Source organism: Drosophila suzukii, chromosome 2R (genome assembly GCF_043229965.1).
Source record: "Drosophila suzukii chromosome 2R, CBGP_Dsuzu_IsoJpt1.0, whole genome shotgun sequence".
Classification (NCBI taxonomy): domain Eukaryota; kingdom Metazoa; phylum Arthropoda; class Insecta; order Diptera; family Drosophilidae; genus Drosophila; species Drosophila suzukii.
This window is the reverse complement of record NC_092081.1, coordinates 9,936,440-9,950,025: the sequence shown is the minus strand read 5'-3', so window position 1 is coordinate 9,950,025 and position 13,586 is coordinate 9,936,440. Positions and strand designations below refer to the sequence as shown.

The following is a 13,586-nucleotide window of genomic DNA, read 5'->3' as shown; positions in this document are numbered from 1 at the left end:
TTGGTAGATCACTTTCTGGGGTCACTTTAGGGTCACCCAATTCCTTCACTTACTTGCTCTGGTCGACGACTGGCTGCATGGCCCACCGACTGCCCAGCGGCTCCTCCTTCAGCGAGGTCATCGGTCCGCGCGGCTGGTTCATGTCCACGGCAGCGGTGGGGGGCAGGCCGAACATCAGGCCGCCGGCGGATCGCGGACCGGAAACGGCACTGGGGTACAGCTTCCGGCCCCACTCCATGCCCAGCTCCAGGGTGGGCCAGGGGGAGGCCGAGCTGAAGCCCGGCACCGGCTCCTCGGAACGCAGCTTGAAGCCGTCGGTGGCGAAGCTGTGGGTATGAGGATGCGGATTCGGATTCGGATGCGGATAGTGGGAGTGCGAGTGCGAGTGCTGGTGGAGATCAGCGTACGCGGCGACGTCTCCTCCTAGGCCTCCTAATCCTGCGCTGGAAATGGTGGCTGCCGTTTTGAAGGCGTTGTAATTTTTGTTTATATTATTTTTTTAGAACTCGATCGGTTGGTATTTTGTGGTTTGGTGTTTTGGTTTCTTTTTTTCTGGCTTTGGGTCTCCGGAGAGCTGACAATCAATCGCGAAACGAAAGTGTGCGGTGTGGAGTGTGGGTGTTTTTGGGTGAACTCTGGCCAATGCACCGCAGAGAATTTGGGATTTTCGGAAAATTGGTCTCGCAACAAGTTTGAGCGGCGCGCGGTACCGTCCCGAGTGGCTGTTAAACCCCAACTGAATCCTTGCCAGCGATTCTGCAGCGACGGTCGCGAAGAAGCGGCGCAGCAGCAGCGACGCGGCAGCGGCGGCAGAAGAAGCGTTTTGAAAATGGAATCGAAACGAGTCTGCGCCACTGGGAAAGCAGCTGGTGGTGGAGGAGAGGAGTGGAAGGGAGAGAGAGTGCGCCGCACCGGGGGTGTGGTGGCAATGGAATGGCAATCTATATATATATATATATATGCACATACAACCAATGGCCAGCCAATCCCGTGGAGAGACGAGATGAAAACCCACCACCATGGTGGTCCGCCAGGAGCCAGAGAGAGAGAGAGTGAGCGGGAGCGAGCGAGCGAGAGCAGCCCCCTAGGAACGGTGCGAATGGAACCGCAACGACGTCCCCAATCGAGAGGGGGCGTGTGTCTAGGATCGAGGTTTTGGGACCTCTCCATTTCAGCGAGGCGAGGCGCTCTATTCCCAGGCACCTTCGGCTCGGCTCTTCTGGGGAAACCAAAGTGTCAACGCCTGCAAAGACAGACCAAAGGCAGCGCAAACACAATGGCAAACAAACGGAACGGTAACTAAAATCCAAAAACATCACTAGGGAGCCCCAATGTACCCGAACCCCCACTACAGCCCCACATGCAGTGCTCGAACCCTATTGGTCAGATAAGCAGCTAAAATGAAGAGAGATTTTCTCTTTAGCCATCGGCAAAGCAGTTCCAAAAGCAAGCAGTTTCATGGAACGGCAGGGAAATAGTGGAACTATAAACCTTTGATAACATAAAATATTTTTAAACCAAGCAAGTGAGCGGGAAAATAAAATAACCGCTTCAATAACTCTTCAATAAATTTTGTAGATTTATATTAGCTTTTTGTTAAATTTTTAAAGCGGTCTTATGTGAAATTTAAAATTATAAAATTGAAAAATTTTTGTTAAATTGACCTATAGGTCACATAGAAGTGTTTTTAGTGTTACTTTAAAAAAACAAAGAAAAGTAATAATTTAATGCCTTAACAAAAATTGTAAAAAGGTACTACAATTTAAGAATAATGTTTTTAACATTTGCTGAATGTATGATATAGTCATAACATAACATCATAACACGATATTTTACATTTTCCAATAGTTATAACTTAAGAGAAGATTTGAACTGTGCATTTCTTCTAATAATATGATGTTAAATTTACAGACGTAAGAATATTTCTATTAATCCTTTTCTTAGTTGTGTCAAATCTTTTATTTCTTTATAACTCCACCTTTGTTTGATAAATTTGTTGTGAGTTCAAAGTTGATTAGTCATCATTTTCGAGTTTAACCCTTCTGACTTTTGCACATTATCCGACCAGAAGAAGTTGTCAAACACTGTGGAGTACCTATAGGTATCCCTTCCATATTCCATATTCCACATACACATCCCTCTCTTCCTCTTGCCAAGGATTAGTTACCGGAACCGCCCACAAAATTTTCACGCCTCGTTAGGAGAACAAAAAGTGAAAAGGCCAGGGGATGGCATTGGTTTTGAGGTTCTCTGGGTTCGGATGAAAAACAATTTGCATTTTCCGCATTTGCGGTTTCAGCCTGTGACCGATTGAATAAACGAGGGAAAGAGAGAGCAACACACACACAGGCTGTTTGACTTTTCCGTGAATTAATTTAAGGGGCGTGGTAATCTCATTAACTTCTGACAAGGTTGGAAAACTCCGTTAACCAAAAATCGGCAAGTGTCAGAAGAAGAATCAACTCTTTTTCCGAATTTCCCTCACTCCCTCGAATTACCGGTCTATTTTTGAGAAGTTCTCGAAACATCTCCCCAGAGCTGCGGGCACAATTTTTATGTTTAAATCAGAGGAAGATGTCCCCAGACATCGCTAATTAACCAAAATACCCAGAAGGAAATTCCACGACCCTCTACAAATAAATTTTCTTTTTCCGCAAAGGTGAAGAAAATTCCTCGATCCAAAACTGGAGGTCCGCGTGTTCGATTAACCCCTTTTATCACGCCCAATCCTCAGCGGACTTTCTGGGCCGCGACAGCTGTCATGGCACTGGGACCCCTTAACCCCTGCCACCCCCTTGATGGCCGACGCCCCTGGAATTTGACTGAAATTGTTTACAATTGGATTTACATGGCGCTGGACTTTCACTAGCCAATTGCCAAATAATTTGTTGGTACGCTCTCCGGATTTGATATTTACCCCTCCGATGGCGACTTAAGGGATTACCGAGGGGTGGGAAAGGGACAATCGGAAGGACTCTCGTCACCAGAATAACAATTGTGTCAATTAGCCGGAGGTTTGACTTTTAACCATAAGCATCTATAGGCTGAGGAATTTATAATAAAGTGGGGACTGACTTCTGGATTACAAATGTAATAGCCTTAGGTTTCATAGATTTTCTTCCGTTTCTTCACATTTGTGTTTGAATATTATTTAAACTCTTTCTTTGACAAAACATTTAAAATATTATTCATTAACTGATATGAAATTCATTCCGGGCAAACAAAAATGTATATATTTCAGCGAAAATGTATATAGCCGACCGATTTAGATAAAAAATAAAGCTTAAACTACATAAGAACTACCTGTATAATTTTCATGTTATTTTCAGTCGCTTATAAAATTATTTTTATGAAACGTAACTCATATTACTGAAACCTTCTGAAACGACTTTTATGCTAGCTTAGAAATTTGATGGATTTTTTGTTTGAATTTGATGTTATTTAATAAAATAAAAAATATGTACATCTTATAGCAAATACCCATATATGGTTAATATGGATGGATTTACCCTATACCGATAATTCGAAGTTTTGAATAAAATGTTGGAAGCATTAACAAATCTCAAATTTTTGTCAAAAACAATAGGTGAAATACCCACATATTGGTATTATGCACAGATTAACCCCATACCTTAGAGTAACCCCTCTCATTTCCGATTTCCTTGAGGAAACCCTCACCCCTTTCCTGCGGCATCACAGACGCCATCTCTGAAGAAACCATGAATAATTCTAATATGCATACTGAGTCGCATGTAAATGTCCCATTTGTCACTCGTAAACAAAAAATACAAAGGAGGAAAATAAGAAGGCAAGATCAGGATCTGAACTCTGTCCATATGCAAGACATTCACAGGGTCATAAATAAGGGCGAGCGAAGGAAATTCGAGGCGCGAACATTTTAATTAGTTTCCAGCTCTTAAGTCGAGGAGTCGAGTCCTTTTTCCTGTGCCCAGGACACTTATGCAAATTACCCGGGGCCCTGACTAATGAGAGGGGCTAACACACCGTGAAAATAAATCATATTTAGTTACAGATGGAAAGATCTTTCCCAGATTTCCACCAGTCATCATTGGCATTGTCGTGAGAGTTCGGGGGAATTTAGTTTATTCTCCCCACGGACTGTGACAGATGCCAGAGATCCATCCAAGTATGTATTCCGAATGACAGTTGCATTGTCTACACCGCGGACCACCAAAGTTTTCGATTCCATGGAATTTTCTAGGAATTACCAACCCCACCGCACTTGCAGCGATTTTTTAACCAAGTGCTCAAGTGTTTGCCACTCCATTTCGAGGGCACCAAACTGGACTCGAGTGGCACGTGGCAAGGGAAAAAAGCCAAGTACCTAAATTTAATTAAATTATCTCAAACACGTGTTTGACCAACTGCAACGATTTTGCCAAAACAATCGCCAACCAGTTTAAATATTTACCCAATCCTCGGCCTAAACGTTCTCGTGAGGGTAACTCCCAATTCTTAAAAAAAACGAAAAAAAAAGAAAAAGGTCTCGTTTACATAAGAACAACAAGGGGTTGGAGGCAACAAAAACAAAACCTTTCTTCAGATTTATTATTTAAACAAACATAAGGTTAACCGGGGGCCAAAGTGTACAATTTCTTCCCACAAACATATTTTTTGGCACATCCCATCACTCTCTTGTCTGGGAAAAACCCGTTTATCAGTCGCATAAAAATCGCAAAAAATCATAAATATTTACAAGTCTCGCTCTGCGATCTCAGCCTTTCGATAAGCATTTTTGTGGCCGGTGAAAACAACCTGGCCATAAACATGAAATTATTTTTCAGTCTGGCCAAATATGCGGAGTCCAACGCATCAAGTACGAGATTGGAAAAGTGCGGCTGGTTCATTAACTTTGGTGCGACAAAAGATTGATTTGTGGCCAAATAAAGTTAGCCAAAAATACAGAAATTTATGGGGAAGGATATATTGGATTGAAGTGTAAATCAAATACAAAACTGTGATGTAGTAAGAAATATCTTATGTTGTGTTCTAGAAATCTAGATAAATATTTAAAAGTCAACTTTATTAAAATGTTATAAACTGATTTTTGTCTTAAAATATAAATTCATCAAGTCTTCAAGATAAGAGCTAGCATTTTCTATTTAAAATTAAACCCTACATATATTTTGCTTATAATTTTCATTCATTCAATTTAATTTAAAGTTGAAATTCCCCCAAAATTTGTCGTAAATAAATTGATGTAAACTTTTATGAGGTGCTTGTCTGTGGAGAGGAATTCATGCATCTCATTTGGGGTTTTAGTGCAGCTCCCCTAGGGGTTTCCCTGCCCATTTTCCCCTTCTCCATTTCCACCTGGAGAAGCGTGTCAGCATTGGGGATCCTCTGGAGAACCACAAAAACGCGAACCCACTCCTGGAAATGCGGAATGAGCTGCGACACATTTACTAGATTAATTAGCTCATTTACGGCTGACAATGTCCGTGTTAATTCCCTAAGAATTAAATGATAACATCATACGAAGTGGACTCCAAAAAAGGTGTTCTATGTGTCAATGAAACGGCCCGGCAAATGCTCGATGACACTAATATGTGTGTTTGTAGAGGGTTATCTCTGGTGATTAGGAGTGTGAGGTTTTAGTAGGGATGGGTAGTATGGTATCTGAAGTGCAGCCTATTTGCATAATTCCAAGGACCAGCAACGGACGCACCCTACGCTAACCTTACGCCCTGCTAGTTTGAACCACTCACACCTTCCCCGATCATCTTTTGCGCACCCCATCTTATTTTATTCCAACTCCCCCTTTTCCAACTGCACTGAGAAAAATGTAGCTATAAATAAATAATATACCTTTGGCCGATAAAATGCAGTATTTTTAATAAAGCTTGGATTTCATTAGACATTTTATTATTATAATATCCCTTAGCTTGGATTTCATAAGATATTATATTATTATAATAACCTTTAAAGCGGAAATAACCCATTTACTTTACATTTGGTCATCTTAAAGATTAATAAAAATCGTATCACTTTATTTTTTAAACAATATAATTTTTACAGCGGGTAAATTTCTTATGAATGAGAACAATTGTCAACCCTTAAAGAATGTTGTGTATAAGGAAAGTATATCTCTTAAATGAAAGATATTGGTTCCAAAATTGAAAAATATAACTTGTGTACAAAACTCTACAATTTAGGGAGTATACTTTTTTAAGTGTAGTCAAAAATAATTTGACTTCATTATGCGAACAGTTGTTGCCTTTAGTTTTGGTAATTTATTTCAATTTTTTCAGTCTTCCGTTGTTTGCCGCTGCCGTGGGCAAAAAGGGGTTAATGCTCCTGGAGTGCAACCCCTGAATATATGTGGACCTATATAAATCCTAGTCCTGCAAATGTTCATTTAACTGAAGTGTGTGTGGAGAAAAGGCCTCAAATGTTTTGCTGCTGCTGCCATTGTTGCAATTGTAATTTGTTTTTATTGTTGCTTTCCGAGGGAACAGGATTTCGGGTGTGGCCAAAAAGGAGATTCTCTTCTTCAGTCAAATCAAAAATGTTTCTAGGCGAAAGAGACTGGCCTATCACAACATGCATAGATCCCAGCATTCATAATTAATTTTTGTGATATTTTCAAGACTCATCGGAGCCAACAGAATGAGAAGAAAAACGGCAGCAGGATGGTTTAAATCCCGGGAGGGCAACCTTTTTGGCCATTTAGTCTCAGTGTCAGCCGCAAACAACAGCAAACAAACAAGAAACTGGTAACAAAATAACGGTACTGGACCTGGGCGTGTGTTTAGACCACATTTTCGATACTGGACAGCTGCACTCTTGGCCAGAAGTTTTGGAAAACAAGGATATTGACACTTAGCTTCGTCTCATTCTCAATGTTTTCTCAAAGAAAGCAGCCCCTTCCCTTTTTAAAATCCTTTCCAAACTTCAGCTTTGTGGTCCTGCTCTAAAGGACATAACCATGCATATAAATTTGATTATTATTAAGTCGGGCACATTAGTGAGCATTTCTAATGACTGGAGTCGAGTGGATCCTTGTGCCCAAAAAAAGGGTCAGCCCACAGACACAGCCCACACATGGGCTTGTTAAAGTCAATTTATAAATACTCAGGTTTATGGTTTTAAGTATTTAAATATTTAGCACACTTCTTGGCCTCAGACTGTAGCTGCCTGTCTCTCTCTTACCTTATATACCCCTCTCTTTCTACGCGCGTGTGAGGTGAGGCTTTTATTCATAATTTATGCGTCCGCAGGGCGACACTCATTCGTTTGGCGAGTTGGAGTGGGTGTGAGTGCACTCATTAACCGAAGGATGTCCTCAAAGGTAAATGAGCCAATTTAATTTGAAACAGGAAAAACTGGTTGGCTGTGTGGGCAGAACTCGCTGTTTTTTGGATTTAAAAGAATTTTCTTTAAAATTTTTGAATTCAATTGTGAAACTTCGGTTTTATTAGGATTCTCAGTTACCCAAGGAGCTCTGAAAATTCGTTTTATTTAATTATTAAACTACATATGTTAATACAAAATAATATTTTCAGCAGTAATTAATAAGTTTGTATCAGCTATTTTGTAGTATTTAAAAATTTTGATTATTAAATAACAATATATTATTAGGATTTTTATATGGAAGAGTTTTTTTTTGTAGAGATTTAAGTTGGATGAATGTAAAAACTCATAGGAATGGCCGAAAAGTTAGGATGTACATTATAGCAGGTTTCGTGAGCCGCTAAAATATCCAATAGTTCAGAATTATATATTCCAGTTTGCAAATATACATTTTTAATAGGTCTAAATCAAAATACGATTTTGATTAATTTACTCAATTCCCGCAATTAGTTAAAAAGAAATGAGCAAATTCAATCGAGCTAAGTGAAATACAGCATTCTAAGTGCCTTCCCCCAATTCAAATTTTCCCAAAACATTATGCGCTGCCATCGAATTGACCCGATAGAATGAAGCCATTATGATTCCGATGTTCAGCTTAGCGATTTCAATTATCGGGCATGTAAGGCGGGTGCTGCATTTTCGAGGGGGGTTGGTTGGTTGGTTGGGTGCATGGGCGGCGCACGTGCCGCTCGTTCCGAGGTCGCTGAGGAAAATCGGTGGAATAACCAAAAAAGCCAAGGACACGTGGCAGGAGCGCAGCTTCCAAAGATAAACATAATTATGCAATCCGGAGGGGAACGGAAAGTTGGCCAATCTGATAACACGCAACGAGATTTGTCATCATCAAACAAAGTGGGCGTGAAAATTGCGGATGAAACCAGCCAAGGGATCTCTGATCCGCAGGAAGGAAGCGCTGTAAGCGGAGGATGTAAGGATGCAGGAGTACACGACCAAGGCTTCCTGGCCGGATGCAATCATGTCCACGGCGTGTGCGCGAAAAATCCTTTGTTTGTCTTTCCCAGGACTCAGAACGCAGGACCCACGGAAAACGAGACAGCGAAAAATAGTCGGAAATAATTGCCAAGCAGTCGGTATAATAAAGATACTCGTGGACCCCAAGTACATTATTGCCATTGATATGCCAGATATAACTAGCATATGCTAGTCGTAGTGGCTATACATTGGTCCTGGGAGTGGGCTGGGTAAAAATTCCAGATTCAGTTCGCGTTTCCACGCCACCAACCTCAATGCATTTCACTTTGTCTTTGCCTATCCTTTTTCACTTGGAAAAAACGGGATTTCAACATTGAACTGATAGTTTCATAGGGTTTATGATTAGAAAAAGTACGATTTCTCATGTTAACCTTTGACCTTGAGCTAAATTTCTGTTTCGGAAAAATATTTCAGTGCACGCGGTACTAGACCCAGTTGGGAATTATAAACAAGATATTGGAGAAAATTGGAGTAGTTATTGTTTCTACGATAGTTTTTTAACTATTTTCTACCACAACAACAAAATACTCACATCACGTGAACATACATAACTACGTTAATAATACTTAACCTATTAAATAATAAACAAAACAAAAAGAAAACTTATACAACTATTTTAAACAGTAAAGTAATATTTGTAAGGTTACATAACTATATGCATTGGTCAATTTGACCAAAAAATTTTGTTCTGTGCTATAAATCTAATAACGAGGATAAATTAGTTATAAATTTTAATTAGTTTCAATTTCTCAGCAGATGGTACTTAGATTTTTCTTATTATTCTTATCAGTTTTTTAAGAAACAAAATCTAGATTTTTCGATTAGTCTTAGTGTTTGAAATAAATAGAGACTGATATTTATTTATTTCTTCTTTACATAATGTAGTTCCTTAGATCCTTTTTGTTTTAGATGAAGCTCAGAAGACCCCTACTTTTTTCCAGGTGTATCATCCATTCCTCTGACCAGCACGTAGTTCATCAGGAGTATTCTTTTGGCCTTGTGTCCTTGCTGCGCATTAAAGTTTCATTCGGCCGAGGTCACTTGGCATGCGAGAGAGTCACTTTTGACCTGGCTGAAAGGATACTAATCATAGCACTGCCTCCATCACAATCATCGTCCTCTGCATATCCTCATCAGGTTGATTGCGAAAAATCACTGGAGAAATCAGGCGAGGTTCGTGATTCCATACTGACATATTTGGAGTGGTTTTCCCAACCAACCACTCACATTCAGCTGACAATCACAAGCAAATTTTTTCGACTCTTTTTTTGTGTATTTTTATGCGAAAAACATTGAAAATCAATTTCAGTTGAGGGAGGTTGAAGTCAAAAAGCAAATTGTCATTCTACCCCTCTTTAAGATACAAATTTTAAACATTAAAAACTGATTTGACCTTCTGTTTTGGTTATATTATTTTCTTCAGCTGTTTCAATAACTCATATTTTTCGCAGCTCCCCAGAGATGAGCGAAAAGCATTAATGAAGGCCAAAGAAAATTTAATGGAATTTTATTTGGTCTTAAAATAATTCGTGTGTGGTATTTTTTAAATTTAAAGGCAAGGCGGAAAATTAAAAAAAATAGTTGGCTATAAATCAGACAGGAAGCCGATACCCATGTCCTGTCTGGCGATGAAAAAGGGGGCGGGGCTCCTTGTCCCCAGTCGGCTGTCAAACATAATCACCTTGCCGCCCCACAAGTTCTATTCTCAAAGGAAATTTATGTTTTTTATATGGACGGCTAGTAGAGACAAAAGTCTGTGTGTGAATGAAATATTTTATTTTGCTTTTTACCCGCCCCGCCCGGTCGCTCTTTCATTTTTTAGCACATTTTGTAATTTCAACACGTTGCCACGTACCGCAAAAGTTTCTTCTCCAAAATGTCCACCAATTGCATTTGTCGAGTGTCCACCACTCGGACTTGGGATCTAGACTCGGATGATTAATGGTTCCGGGTTTTTCGGACAGGCTCCGAGTTGGCTGGGCCAAATAATAAATCGTTCAAATCGGCTGGGGATTATTTTTCCGAGTAGGCGGCCAGCATTTTGCTCTGTCACCATTTTTGCGGAAAAAAAGGTTTTGTTCTTTCTCTTTTTCTTATTCAATTTTTGTACATATTTTGGTCATAGAACGTGTGCGAAATTCAAAAATATTTCTGTTCAACAAATGGCAACAAATTCGTGGACTTATATTAGATTAATATTAATCCAAGGAATTGAATTCTTTGACGTGTTAGGAAAATTGTAAATGGGGGATCTAATAGGCTTAAGTAGTGAGTGAAATAATAATAATACGAAACTGCTAATAAGAATACATTGGTGGTAATAAGATATTCATTTTTGTATATCGTTGAAATCTATAATAAGTATATGTTCAATGAAATAGGGTTCTTCCCCGTAAATTTTTAATTATTTTTATATTTATTTATTTTTTTTGCTAAAGTTTAGATTTATTTAAGCCATTCATAACCGTTAAGCAAGTCCCACAAACACACCCATTTAATTGTATAACCGGTTGGGCAATGACTAGAAGGATTTCCTGGAATATATATGTGAACCTAAAGTTAAATAACAAGATTTGATTTAATTTTTTGCCCAAAAACAAACAAAAACCCGGTGAAACCAGTTCAATTTCTAACAGATGGAGAGGTTAAACCCTGCGAAACTTAATTAATATTCATATATTATAATAATTTGGAGGCGCATGCCAGCCATTTAACAAATTAAGGTAAACTAATAGATTAAGCTACACAAATTTAAAACATGTGTTTCTAATTCTCCGTATTTTTTTGCCATCTTAGGTGTTGGCCACGTTGTAATCAGGTTATTGCCCCAAGCAAAAAACCAGAATCGAGAAGTTCTCTTTTGATCAAACACGAATCGGGTCAAAAACAAAGCTCAAGGCGAAGAGTGGGTAAAAATAACAAGGAGGTAGTGCGAGGGCACTTGGCCAATTTACACGAGTTGGCCGAAACAGCTTGACTGGTTCATAGTCGCATATATAATGCGAAATACAAATAAAGTGAAAACAAACAGAACAGAAATCCCCAGTTGGCGTTTTGGCTGCTCCGTCATGTATTCTTCATTATCGTTAACTTTTTGGGGGATTTATTTGTGAGAAAAACCAAGCTGGCGGCGGAAGAAAGAGAGAAAAGTCAACTGAGAGAGGTGCTGATGTTATTAAAACGCATGAATCACTGGGCCTAACTTTATTTTTATGAGCCCCATCGCCAGGTTTTATAAAAAAATCTTTAATAGCCTGGCTTCTTTTGTTTATTGTTGATTCTACCGGTGGCAGCGGAGTTATTTGCCCAACTCTTCTGGTTGCCTGACGGCTTCTGCTTGTTCTTCCACCTTAAGATGATAATGATGTTGATGGTTCGCACTACGTCAGCATCTAAAATTTCCATATAAAAGCGCCGTTCAGCCGCACCGCGAGCTTAGTCGTTTTGGAACTTTTCACGCGTTCGCTGCCTCAGTCTTTCGTGTTCGTCTCTGTGAGTGTTGACCCATAGATACCCCCCTCGAGATCCCCTGTGAAATACCCCTACTATAGTGATATAGTGTTTTTACAGATCCCCCCCGCTCCACAATGAAATACGCTGTGATTGTATTGGCCATTGCCATGTTTGCAATTTCTGCCACTTCAGCCTCTTCCGGTGAGTACATCATTTAATTATAATTAGTGGAGTGTTTAAGCCCGATTCTGGAATTACATCATCGCTAGCCAAGGCTGCTATCGGGTTTAGTATTAATTTATTAATTTGATTAACAAGTCGGTCGTCGACGGGTGCAGGTATGTTAATAATACCCAAAAACCTATCGAACCCATCCGGAACCCGAAACTGGTTTGTGAAATTCGCTGGCTCATTAACTTTGCGACAATGTTTGCCCATCGAAACTTTCCGCACATCAATTTCGATTTTTTTCTCGAATAAAATAACTATTCATATTCGCATAAGGTTTGATCGTTCACGCGATTGGAGAGTGGACAAACTTTCACATTAGAAAAAGAAACTTTTATCTAATTTTATTTACCAGCATACTTTCGTACTTTTTATGGAAAAGAAACATACCAAAAATGTTATTAAACATAAAGAGTGTATTTAGCTTTAAAGCTTTTCCTTTAAACAGCCAAATTGTAGTATTTATTTAGTTATGATAATTTAAATGGAAGGGAATTAATATGATTTTAAGTGTACCTACTCAGTTGGAACATTATAAGAATAGTAGTTGTTAAGCTAAAAGGTTATTAAAATATTAATTGGATTTTTTTGTATAATCTTTTAGAATATAATATAACTAATGTAATATATTTATCTCTTTTAGCTGGCCAGTTCCTGCCCCGTGCCTTCTTCACTTTGGATGCGGAGGGTCACCAGTCAGATGTCCACCCTGTGAACGCCCATTTGCTGAGGCGTCTTCGTCGCCAGGTGTATTCCGCATCATCATCCTCGTCCTCATCCTCCTCCTCCAGTGGAAATGGCATCACCTTCGCCTCCACCTCGCATAACATTCAAAATGCCGATGGTTCCGGCTCCGCTGGCAGCTCTTATACCCAGCAGGCTGCTCCTGCTTCCTTGGGAAGGTACGTTTGGTCAACTTAATCTGTTTCATAAATTGTTCTAAAAACTCCTTTCTCTTATCACAGCGTGAACTTTGAAAGCCGTTTCGGCGAGGACTCTGCATCGGGTCAATACAACCCCAGCTATAACACCGGGGCCTATAATGGTAACAACGGGGCCTATAATGGTAACGGGGCCTATAATACCAACCCGGCGTCCTACAACACTGCTGCCGCCGTAAACACCAACACCGGATATGGAAGCACCAGCAACTACGGGCAGAGCTATGGAACTGGAGCTGTGCCCGCCACCCAAATCCACCAGACCGTCACCACCTTTGATGCCAACGGCAACCAGAAGGTCACCACCGTCCAGGGTGCCACCGATGCGACCGGTGTCCTCAACGTCCACAAGACCGAGGCCAACTACTCTGGTTAAAAAATGGCGGGACGAAAGCTTCTAGAATTTAGTTATTTTCGAGTGTAAAGGAGTAAAGTGTAATAAACTAAAGTAAAGTAAATTAATTTATCGCTTGAGTTTACCTGTATGGGGCTGGGATACACTCAACATAATGACTTTATAAATATATAAGAAGGTTTATCAATTAGCTTTCTCCTTACTTAAATCCAATTCCTGCTTTGAACCTCTTAAAGAGGGTT

General features: G+C 39.8%; 2 protein-coding genes across 11 annotated transcripts in view; one reads left to right on the top strand and one right to left on the bottom strand.

Annotated features, from left to right (window-relative positions):
* Positions 1-741, bottom strand: part of kn (EBF transcription factor knot) — a 29,858-nt gene extending 29,117 nt beyond the window's left edge. For all 9 annotated transcript variants that reach the window (XM_017075199.4, XM_017075192.4, XM_017075195.4 and 6 more), the window contains exon 1: positions 54-741. In XM_017075199.4, coding sequence (XP_016930688.2) covers positions 54-238 — 185 coding nt within the window. In that variant the 5' untranslated portion in view covers positions 239-741. The remainder of the gene's footprint in view (positions 1-53) is intronic.
* Positions 742-11,817: 11,076 nt separating this feature from the next.
* On the top strand, positions 11,818-13,455 carry hui (hase und igel). 2 transcript variants are annotated; one of them, XM_017072553.4, is made up of 4 exons: positions 11,818-11,859; positions 11,938-12,021; positions 12,692-12,950; positions 13,014-13,455. In XM_017072553.4, exons 2-4 carry the CDS (start codon positions 11,955-11,957, stop codon positions 13,363-13,365), a joined length of 678 nt encoding a protein of 225 aa, XP_016928042.3. In that variant the 5' UTR covers positions 11,818-11,859; positions 11,938-11,954; the 3' UTR covers positions 13,366-13,455. The 2 variants fall into 2 exon arrangements, with proteins under 2 accessions (XP_016928042.3, XP_070850859.1); XM_070994758.1 differs by having other exon boundaries at positions 11,927-12,021.
* Positions 13,456-13,586: the final 131 nt, after the last annotated feature.